The sequence below is a fragment of the Ictalurus punctatus genome, chromosome 21 (assembly GCF_001660625.3).
Source record: "Ictalurus punctatus breed USDA103 chromosome 21, Coco_2.0, whole genome shotgun sequence".
Classification (NCBI taxonomy): Eukaryota; Metazoa; Chordata; class Actinopteri; order Siluriformes; family Ictaluridae; genus Ictalurus; species Ictalurus punctatus.
In genome coordinates this window covers 6,553,656-6,565,747 of record NC_030436.2, presented here as the reverse complement: position 1 = coordinate 6,565,747, position 12,092 = coordinate 6,553,656, and the positions used below count along the sequence as shown (strand labels likewise).

The 12,092-nt window shown below is 38.5% G+C and overlaps 1 protein-coding gene across 2 annotated transcripts in view; it reads left to right on the top strand.

Annotated features, from left to right (window-relative positions):
• LOC108280992 (metabotropic glutamate receptor 7) overlaps positions 1-12,092 on the top strand; it is a 225,910-nt gene that overhangs the window by 176,773 nt on the left and 37,045 nt on the right. For both annotated transcript variants that reach the window (XM_017496509.3, XM_047149369.2), the window contains exon 8: positions 9,035-9,970. In XM_017496509.3, coding sequence (XP_017351998.1) covers positions 9,035-9,970 — 936 coding nt within the window. The remainder of the gene's footprint in view (positions 1-9,034; positions 9,971-12,092) is intronic.

Below are 12,092 nucleotides of genomic sequence, written 5' to 3'. Positions count from 1 at the left end.
CTAAATCCATATTAGGGGGCAATTATTCACTTTCTTGGAATGTTTGAGTGGACTGTAAATTCTTGAGTTTCCGGGATAATTTCATGTATTTAACACTTTTTAAAGATTGTGCTGGTGCTTCATGACTAATTAAAGCAATCAGAAGTCATATCATACCCAGATTTGTTGTTGTTATTGTTGTTGTAGTACTTTTCAAAGTGACTAAAAGAAGTCACATTAACAGCGAATAAATTTATTTCAGTTCAGTCCCCTGTTATTTGTTTGGGCTTGCAGCTATGACAAGTTGTTTGCAGACAAGCTGTGTTTCCGAGGGTTTCAGGGTGTACATTTTGTATTCATGGATCCAAGACGACGACAAGCTAATTTCAAGTTTTATACATGAGAAAATGACTTCCTTCTAAAAAAAAAAAAAGAATCCTGTTCTCTCAAAATTCTGACGAAGATTATTTGAGGCACAAAACCTTTGCTAAAGCTGTTTCTTAGGTTCAGACATGTACATGTAAGCATTCATTAACATTGCTGGTTCATTTCCTTACCGCCTAATCTACCCTCGTCAGTCACTTCCTGTTTGACAGTAATTTGCTTGCTGTGTACATTCCATTGCAGTAGTCTCCACGGGATCTTCTTAAAGAGGCATTTTTTCCCCTGAATAGTTAATTACTGTCGCAAACACTCATACAAGAAAGCAGCCAAGCATGTACTGAGTGTCAGATTGAATTTATGACATGACTGACGACTGAATGCTCACTGTGTGACAAGCCCCTGACAGTTACTGTGTTTGACAATTCCGAACATCCCCATCACTTTGCCGATCTATAATAACCATGTTTATGCTTCATGTTGATGGGAGGAGGGAAGGGGAAAAAAGAAGAGACATACATCACTACGCCTCTTATTAGCACGGAGGCCTGAAGGCAGTCAGCAGTGCAGAATCTATTTCTGAGAAAAAGGAGTAGGGAAGCTAGTACAGTGTTGCAAGGGAGCTCAGCAGATGGAATTTTGCCACAGTCTGTACCATGTGAAATGTGGAGGAGGTTTAAAAAAAGTAAAGGAATACCATCAAGGCCAAAGAGATGGATCTCGCTTGGTATCCATAGCAACACTGCCGTTAATCTTGTTCAGATTTCAGCACTGCGCTTCATGATGAGTATTAAGGACAAGCGTACGGAGGCCTCCAAAATCCAAATAATGAACCACACCTTAACAGCTGGTAGGAAAATTGCTTTAGGGAGCATATATCAAGCTCAAATGTGCATATCTGCATGGCTCTTTTCCCAGCTCTTTCCACCAGCATGCATGAGACACCTAAATTTTGGTCACACGTTCACCAATACAACTCTTTGCAGCCAAATGATTTACTATCTACTGACCCAAAACCACTCTGACCACGGCATGTTCATTTGTGTGTGTGGTATAAGAGATGGATGAGTCAGGAGGGAAGGGGGGTTAATCTTGGTTTCCAAGCAACTAGACTCAGCAGACGGCACAGAGCTGTGAAATCCTTGATAGTGTGGAGTTAATAACGCTAAAAGAGGCAACAGCTGGCTTGTGTCAAGGACCAATACTGAAAGAGGGACCTGCAGACCAACAGGGGTACATGATATGTGCCTGAAGATCTGTGGTTTTATTATCACTATACATTATGTTAAGCCAGGAATTGGTGTCATCTTTTCTGAAAACTGTTATCACTGTATAATGTTATAGTTAAAGATTAATTAATCAGTTGCATGAATCGAGTTTCATCTAAAATTTAGTAACTTAAAAATAATAAATGAATTTCCATTTGCAGTTTTCATACCAGGACACATACTATAGTAAACATGATAAACTATATATTCAAATGTGCATTTGGCTTGGGGTTTGTGGCTGAAAAGCCAGGAATAAAAAGTCCAAAGAAATTGGTGCTACATACACTGGGGGAAATAGGAACCAGCTGAAATCCATAAGTAATTATACCTCCTATCTGTGCAAATGAATATCTGCTGGGTTAGTAAATTGATGGTTTATAAAAAAGACTTTTTATTACCAAGGTGTCATACAAGAAACATCTTGATGGGTTAAAGCAAAGAGCTCTCCCAAGACCTTCACAACCTTATTGTTGGGGTCATTATCCACAAGTGGAAGCAACATCACTCCAGCATCAATTGGTCACGCACAGCAGCTCCTCACAAGCTTTCTGACCAGGGAGTCAGAAGAATAGTCATAAGAGTAGCCCAAGAAGCCAAGGACCACTCAGAAAGAGCTCCAGAAACACTTGGAGGCAGCAGGTGCCTTAGTCACTGAGAAAACAATAGGCAGTGCACTCCACTGCTCACCCCACAGGACTCCATTACTAAAGAAAAGGCATGTCGAAGCTTATTTAAAGTTTGATACAACTCATTTGGACAAGCCTATGAAATACTTGGAGAGTGTAGTCTGGTCAGACAAGAGAAAAATTGAACTTTTGGGCTGTCATACTACACACCATGTTTGGAGAAGAAAAGGCACTGCACATCACCCTAAAAACACTACACCCACAGTGAAGTTTGGAGGTGGAAGCATCATGGTGTGGGGCTGTTTATCACATGGTACTGGCAGACTTCATATAATTGAAGGAACGATGAATGGAGCCCTTTACCAGGAGATTCTTGAGAAGAATATGCTGTCATCCACCAGGATGATGAAGATGAGATGTGGGTGGACTTCCAGCAGGACAACGATCGAAAGCATGCAGCAAAGGAAACTCTCAATTGGTTTCAGAGAAGAAAAAAAAAGGTGTTAGAATGGCCCAGTCAATCACCCGACTTGAATCCAATTGAACAAGACATAAAGACAATATGTTTATGTCACATATTGAGGTTGAGACAGATGCAGCTGCAGAATTTCAAACATTGTATAAAGAAACAAACAAAATACAAGAGACACTATGACATAGGGGCAAAGACTAAACACAAACCAAAGACCAAAGACCAAAGACCAAAACACAGCAGCAGAGACAAAGGTATAGAAAGACAAATGTAAGACAAGGAATGCAGTGCAAACAGTGGCTATATACATGAGTGCTCGTTAACAGAAACATGATTCAGGTGCAGGTGGTCATGTGCCATTGATGCGGTGGCTGCTGGGAACTGTAGTCAGAGTTCCTTCTTTTGATACATGACAGTTTAGAAGAATGGGTCAAAATCACACCTGAATACTGCGGCCCATTAATTTCTTCATACAGGAAGCTTCTTAAAGCTGTCATTACAAACAAAGGCTTCTCCACTAAATATTAATTAAATTTCAGTTAGTGGGTTCAATACTTTTTTCCAGTGTCATTCCATTTTATAACACAACTTCATTTATGGACTTTAATGTTTGGATTTCTTTATATGTGTAGATTTCTTGAGTTAATACCAAAGTCTGGTGAAAATTTCATGTGAATACCCTCATTGGAAATATGTTCAATGAAAAAAATGTTGATTTGTTTAATACTTATTTCCCCCACTGTATTTGCCTGCTATGCCTAATACTTAAAAATCTGAATTCACTTGATTGAATTGTATTGGGGGGCATGGTGGTTTAGTTGTAAGCATGGTTGCCTCGCACCTCTGGGGTTGGGGGTTCGGATCCCCCGTGTGTGTGGAAAACATGCAAGTTCTCAGCGTGGTTCAGGGGTTTCCTCCGAGTACTCTGGTTTCTTCCCCCAGTCCAAAGACAGGCATTGTAGGCTGATTAGCATTTCCAAATTGTCTGTAGTGTATGAATGTATGTGATTGTGCCCTGCGATGGGGTGGCACCCCGCCCAGGGTGACCCCCACCTTGTATCCGAGTTTCCTGGGACTCCCGACCCTGTGTAGGATAAGTGATATGGAAAATGGATGGATGGATTGGTGAATTATATTGATTAACGTGTGTTAAAGAAACATCTGTAAACTGGAAGCTTTGTCTAAGCTCGAATAAGAGGCCAATCCTTTGTCCTTGGGTGTGAGATTAAGTAGCGAATAATTCCACATCTTTGGAGAAAAAATGCTTGAAAGGAGCAAATTTATCATCAAATGTAATCTTATGATTTGTAAAAATGGAAAAATGTCTAAGTGGAATCAGCATAATGCCATTTCATAATAACTATCTAATGAAAAATATTACCTGGGTTTTTTAACCAACATTACAATATTATGTAAGATTAATGCTGGCAGAAAGAAAGTAAATATGTAGCAGTTAATTGTTTTCTATAAATAGTGGCCCTAGTGAATGGACCTGGAATAATATGGCCTCATTCCAAAAGTATTTAGCCAGCTACAGAGCTATAAACAACAGCAAGCAATTTGCCAAAAAGACTGAGGTGGTTATTAGTGAACCTGTCTGTTACAAGTACTTTATCTCTTCCACCTTTTCCTCCCTATTTTTGCACACTTTGTTTTTCAGGATTTATTCACACTCTAAATCAAACGAACACCATCTGGCACCTGTGCCACTGTTGTGCTAAGTTGTATGTGTGTCCAATAACTTTTTAGAAACCCATGTGATAGAGGCCAAATATTTGTTAGAAGTTATAAATAAAAAGCAGGAACACTATGTATCCGAGGGCCTGATTATTCTGGGAAAAGGTCCAGTGATAAAAAGCTCTGTACTGTTTAACACTAACTGCTATACAACAGTAGATGAGGTACCAGTATTCCTTTTAGATGTCAAGCAGGATTAATGAAATACTGGATATTTCCATCCTTCGTACTGAGTTCAATTTCAATTCAATTTTCTTTGTATAGCACTTTTACCAATGGACATCGTCACACAATTTTTAATTTGTAAATGTATCCCTAATAAGCAAGCCAGAGGTGATGGTGACAAGGAAAAACTTCCTGAGACTATATGAGGAAGAAACCTTGAGAGGAACCAGAAAGGAATCCATCCTCATCTGGGTGACACTGGATAGTGCAATTCCCTTATAACTGTGTTCTATAAAGTCAAAAAGTACAATTGTGTAACCAGGAACTTCATTATAGGTTTAACTTAAAGTCTATTTTCATGACATTATCATCTGTTCACTGATAGAGACTTGAGTGCAAAACTGTTCATGGCAGTTGCAGTCCGAAAGGTATCATGGGAATTGTAGTCTTAAACCAATGTAACAAAACTGTATCAATTGCAGTCCAAAGCCATTTTCATGGTTTCTAAGTGTATCTTTAGGCTGACCATGTGTGGCCATCCTCAGCAGCAGCCAGTAGTTTCCAAGTGATGAGAACTCCAACCAGAAGTAGGGCATCAGGATGGATCAGGCAGGTCTGGAGAGCAGCAGTGGTCAGGATCACTGGTATCTCAGGGGTAGCATGTGTAGCTTGACAGAGACAGAGAGAGCGAGAGCGAGAGAGAGAAAGACAGATTATTTGATGTTCATATATGCCATTTGATTTTATTGTTCACATATCATTTACAGGATTTATGGAAGTTACATACATTTTGCATGTAATCATATTTTTTTCTTTATATTATCAGATATTACTCAGATAATCGCAAGTAAAATTATATATATATATATATATATATATATATATATATATATATATATATATATATATATATATATATATATAAAATGTGAAACATTTGTGACTTTCCATAAGCAGCAGCTTCTTAAAATACACACGATCATGATTGACAAGTGTTTGTGCACATCAAGTGGTAAGCTATATGTGAAAAAAAGCAAATATTAAGAAGTGCCATGTGAAATGTGCCTGTAATTTAAAACATCTGGCACAGTTCTGTACCCATTAGAACTCTACATTACTTGTTGAATGCTCTCTAGGAAATTATACATTTGCTAATCGACTAGGCGTGGCCCACTTGGATTAACCTCAGTATTAATTGCATTTAAATTTCCACCTCACCTGTGATGCTAGCCAGACAGGAGAGATAATTTATTGGCAAGAGCACCTGACATTAAATGGTGCCAATAAAAGCATAAAACCTGGGCAGTCCTGATAAGAGATGGAAGCTGTGAGCATAATGATTGAGGATGGAGTGCCATGCCCTCTTTCATCTGCTTCAAACAGAGAGAGCACCACCAGTGGTGCAGAACTGGACCTGATGAAGCATGAACATCAATTGCAGGAACTCATATGGGGAAACAAAAGTCATGCACAGTCTTACACTCATGCCCAATTGACCTATGTCAGCAATAAAACCAGAACATATTTTTTAAAATTATATATATATAATCATACTCTCCTTTCAATCCTAAATTATGCATTTTACTCGAAGTGCTTTTCTGAGTAATTTCCTGACTCTGACCTCTAGTCAAAAAATAAATAAAAAAATAAATAAATCATGTGTGTCAAACAGCATATTTAATGCAAAATATGAACACAAAGGTTAAATATACAGTAATACCACTCACATTAGAACAGTTTTCCAGTGAATGAGGAACGATAAAGAATTTAATATGTAAGAACCTCTAGCATGAATATTGTAGGCTGTGTCTCATTTGTATTCATAAATATAGTGCACCAAAGACTAATCTGCAAAATCGTTAAACTTTTTGGCTGTAGCAGAAGCAATCTGCTACTGGAGCACAAGTAATCCACTCCTGCTCTAGTGGTGTCTGCAATGGAGGAGTTAGTCAGAGTTTTCAGTCTAGTCTCCTGGCCATTTCCCCTGACCCCAAATGCCACTCCGTGTATGTCAGGTCAGGCTAGATTTGTAGCCTTTGTGGAATTTGTGCACTTGACAGCACAAGCTACTTTAGTTCCATTCAAGAGCTTGTGCCCTAAGTGAAACTGTTGCAGAAGGAATCCAATGGATTTTTGTTTACCTTTCGATTGCTTATTTATTCATTTGTTTGTTTGTTTTTCAGATCATTCATTCATTCATTCTTAGTCAAAGATTGTTTTTATAAGTCTCTTGGTTACTGATCAGAAGGTCAGCCAAGCTGCCACTGTTGGGCCCTTGAGCAAGGTCTTTAATACTATCTGCTTCAGGGGTGCCATATCATGGCTCTGACCTCAACTTCCTAACCAGATGGGATATGAAAGAAAATAATTTAATTGTGCTGTAATGTATATGTGACAATTAAATGCTTCTTCTCTTTGTGAGGTGAGACTGAAAGTCTTAAAAGGCATAATATGATGTCATACACGTGCAATTTACAAGAAATTTTCCAAACTCCTTTTCTTCATGTTTTGTTTAAATTGTCTTTGTCTAAGCATAACATTGGTAATATTATATCGAGGGCTTGTTTCTGTTCATGCAGCCAAATCTTCCATGCAAGCCCAGATTCATGACGGAAGCAGAACATAGTAAATTTCTTTAATCGCAGGTCTATTGTTTGAGGATCTTCATTGTATAATCTGATGACACTATCAGGAATTCTTCAGTGTGTTTTAGAATTTAGCCAAGATTTTTAGTTTATTGTATTGGTATAATCTTGTACAGTGTAACAAGTAATCTTAAATAACCTTAAAAGACAGTTAAAATCAATTTAAAAGAGTCTTAAGTGTTTATGAATTCCAAGGCTTATGGTGTGGATATGGTTTCAAAGGCAATTAGCAAAAATCCTTATAATCACCAGCTTGGATTTTTTTTTTCTTCTGTTCACCATTGATGTGGTGAGTTTATGCATAATTAAAAGCAGTTTTGCATTTGTTTTCAAGTGTGTGCTTATGTGTGTAATGGGCATTGCAGGTTGTGTGAATAATGGATTTGATTTCTGTAGAAAAACGGCCAGAAACACAGATACCCAAAAAGCAATAGAAGCACTATAGCGGACCTTTCAGACAAGTAAGATCTGGGTGACTCATAAAAGACGTGTCCAGCCTCTTGCCGTATTTCTGTCTACCTCTGATCCCAGATGTGTGGCTGTGCTAGATTAGAAGAGTGCACCGAGTCTCTTCTTTTGTTCACACACTGGAATGCTTGGCCGTATCCAATCAAGCAGCCGACTGTGTGTGTCAGCCCATGTGATCTGGCTTTTCTTTCCTCCTGCTCCAGGTGTCACTCTTCCATTCACGCTGTTGCCAAGGAAATGCTGAGAAACTTGCCATAACAAACACTGGCTGACAATAGAAGTGGCCAATAATAGGTTTCTAGGGCTGTAATTATTACTGCTTAGCTTCCAGTACCAATCACCTGTTTATACAACCAGGATGAATTTGCTATTGTGCTTAATATTGAACCAAATATTGATCAGATTATTTTGGTTGTTTACTCCAAAACCATAATCTGAATGGAGATTTGGTTATTTTTTTCTTCTTTTTAAAAAAAACAAAATTCTCTTAAATGCCACATCATCTTTCCATGCACCTCGTTCTCATTTCTTATGTATTTTTTTCTTAAACTTTATCAGTCAATCAGAAGCACTATTTAGTTAATGACTTCTCTACGTTTGATTTCTCTCACCACCTCATTGTTGGAAGTTTTAATTAAAACCGTTAAATTAAAATCAGCACCTTCTCCATGGAGATAGAGCTTGAAAAGACTGCAGAAAATATTTCAAAATCACTTTGCAATCAGATTAGAAAGAAAAAGACAGGACAGAGTCTAAAAAAAAAATTCCAATTGTGCACCGAAAACAAACAAATCTGAAAAAAAAGTCTTTTAATAACCTTCATAAAACTCATGTGCATCTGCAGTGTTGGTATACATTGGTCAGTCATCATTATTTGCCCTACTGTAATGATTTTTATGTGATCAGACTCATTTTTGCATTCTTCTAATTTCAGAATGGTAAGCATAAATGAGGAAAAAAGGTGTTGCAGCAAGTGAGAAACAAGTCCCAGCTCCTGCTGTTGCTTCTAAAGCAGGTTTTGAAAAAACAAACAAACAAAAAAAAAAACCTCTAACTAAGTTTATAAAATGGCAGATGTTCCAAAATTTACACCCTGACCAGGAGCCCAAATATCCATACACTCTTAGAAAAGGATTCTCCAGGGTTTCATGTGCTGGAATTGTCATAGATCCAGTGTAGAACCACTCAACGAAAGAGTTTTCTCAGAAAGCAGGTTCAAATAGGCGGGTTGTATATGCATTATTGAGTTCATATAAACAATATTAAGTGCATGTTTTTGCTGATCTCTTCCAGATGGAGGACATGCAGTGGCCCAGTGGTGATGTAGAAATTCCTGGGTCCATCTGCAGCCTACCGTGTAAAACTGGCCAAAGGAAGAAGACAGTAAAAGGGATGCCTTGCTGCTGGCATTGCGAGCCCTGTGACGGCTACCAGTACCAATATGATGAAACAACGTGCAAGCTGTGCTCCTACAACATGCGGCCCAATGCCAACCGAACTGGGTGCCAGCCTATCCCCATCGTCAAGCTGGAGTGGCACTCTCCCTGGGCAGTCATCCCTGTCTTCTTGGCAATGCTTGGCATCGTGGCCACCATCTTCGTCATGGCTACATTCATCCGCTACAACGACACACCCATCGTGCGGGCTTCAGGACGGGAGCTCAGCTATGTGCTCCTGACAGGGATCTTCCTTTGCTACATCATAACCTTTGTGATGATTGCAAAACCTGATGCAGCTGTCTGCTCCTTCAGACGCATCTTCCTAGGCTTGGGGATGTGCATCAGCTATGCCGCACTGCTAACCAAGACAAATCGAATTTACCGCATCTTTGAAGAGGGGAAGAAGTCGGTGACACCACCTAGACTGATCAGTCCAACATCCCAGTTGGCAATAACATCAAGCTTAATTTCAGTGCAGCTTCTAGGAGTCTTCATATGGTTTGGAGTGGATCCGCCAAACACAATAATTGATTATGATGAACAGAAAACCATCAATCCAGACAAGGCTCGGGGTGTGCTCAAATGTGATATCACAGATTTACAAATAATTTGCTCACTGGGATACAGTATTTTGCTCATGGTCACATGTACGGTTTATGCCATCAAGACACGAGGAGTTCCCGAGAACTTCAATGAGGCCAAGCCCATTGGCTTCACCATGTACACCACCTGTATCGTTTGGCTGGCCTTCATTCCTATTTTCTTTGGAACAGCTCAGTCTGCAGAGAAGGTAAACCATATATATTTTTTGTTATTTTACTAAACGACTCTTACAGATGTAGGCAAACAAGGATTTCACTTAAAAGTCCCAACTAGGAATCAATGCAGCTGGCAGGACAGGTTTTATTGTAAAAACACAAATAAAACACGGCATAGTGGTCCAGGAGATAGCGTTGCTGTCCTACAGCTAGATCCAGGGCTCAATCCTGACTTCGGATTGCTGTCAGTGTGGAGTTTTAAATATTGTCTCTGTGTCCATGTGGATCTTCTCTGGGTTCTCTGGTTTCCTCCTAAAACATGCTGGTAAATGGATTAGCTATGCTATATTGTCATTTAGTGTGAATGACTGGGCAAATCTGTGTATGCATGGTGGTCTGGAGTCCTATCCAGGGTTTATTCCTACCTTGTAACCAGTGCTCCCAAGATCTAGATCCACCAGCACCCTGAAAAAAAACAAAAATTATATATGCTTTCAGTATCTAGTTTCAGAACAACATCAGTTTAACAAAGCCACATCCTTTTAAAACATGGTTCCTCAGTTCTAGATGCTGAGATCCTGTTAGCTAGTGTCCAGTAACTGAGATCCTGTTAGCTACTATCCAGCAACCAAGATCATGTTAGCTAGATCCTGAGAGTATCTTAGCTAGTGTCCATTAACTGAGATACTGTTAGCTACTGTCCACAAACTTTCATTTCATTTCATTTCCATTTACGTTAGATGTTCCAAGGTAGTCAAGCTGTAGATAGAAGGTTTGGATAAAGGCTTTGTTCATACATTGGGTAAGATATTTGTTTTGGCTGAAGCTGATGATGTCCTGACAGAATGAAAGGCCTTCTTCTCCCAGGTGATACACATACACCTTTCACAGAGACAGCCAAGTCGATTTGTTTTATTTATACAGTACTACACCATGGAAGGGAAAAAAACAACAACATATCTTTATGTCATCCTTATGGAAGTATTTTTGTCTGAATATCCCCGTTGCTGTCATTTTCTCTAAGGCAAGTAGCCTTCCACATGTATCACACGTTCAGCTCCATTTCAAATCCATTTGCAGAATGTTGTTGTAATGGTTCTGTATTGTAATACCTGTTTGCTAGCTATGGGCAATCTAGACTCTGGCATTTGCACCTCTAAACCATCCATCCATTTTTCATCCCTTTCATAGGAAAGGATAAATTGTTGTTGGATATGGGAAAGAGTAGCGTTCTCGTAGGCTGGAAGGGCAGAATGGTAATGATGACTCGGTTTAAAGGATCACACACACACACACACACACACACACACACACACACACACACACACACATACAGCCTTTTCTGTTTCATAATCATGAGGACATTTGCTCTTTTGTTTTGTTTTGTTTTTTATCATGCAGATAGCCAGAATGAAAAGCAATTACTTAAAGTACCAGGCTGAAAAGGAAATGATTTCAGTGCATGTGGCACATTGAATGCAATAGTGATCCAGAATACAATAATGGACTGGACAAACCATGAACTAACATTCAGGATTTTTTTATATTTTTGAGTAATATTTAGGACATGTCTTGAAATACTGGTACTATAATTTATGAGAGTGATGCTGCATTCCATTGTACTTCATTATACTACTTCCGAACTATATACATTTTAGTGCTTCTACTCACTCATGGAAACATGAATGCCTGCAGTACAGCATATCATATAATAATCACAATAATACATACAATAATTGTTTCTCTATTATCGTTACTAGGAGGGCTAGTAGGCTAATTGATTGGGGTAAAAGTCATTTGAAAAAATATTACAACATATTCTCATAACAGAAAACAACAAATCAGTTAATAGTTTATTTAGTTCAAACTAACACAAATGGACTGCTTACTGTTATTTTTACATGCCCCAAGTTGTGGAAAAAATAGATATATTGATATGTTATGTCCTTTTTGACTTACTATCTCATTACTTCAACGTAATGACTCATTATTTCAAATACTGAATTATGTTGTTATTTTCACTTAATATATTAGTATTTGGACTAAATATCTTGAATTCCTAATTTTACATAATGCGATAAAACTAACTAATAACAAAATATCTTTAAGTAACAAGATAACGTGAAACCATCATATTATTTTGATTTAGTAACT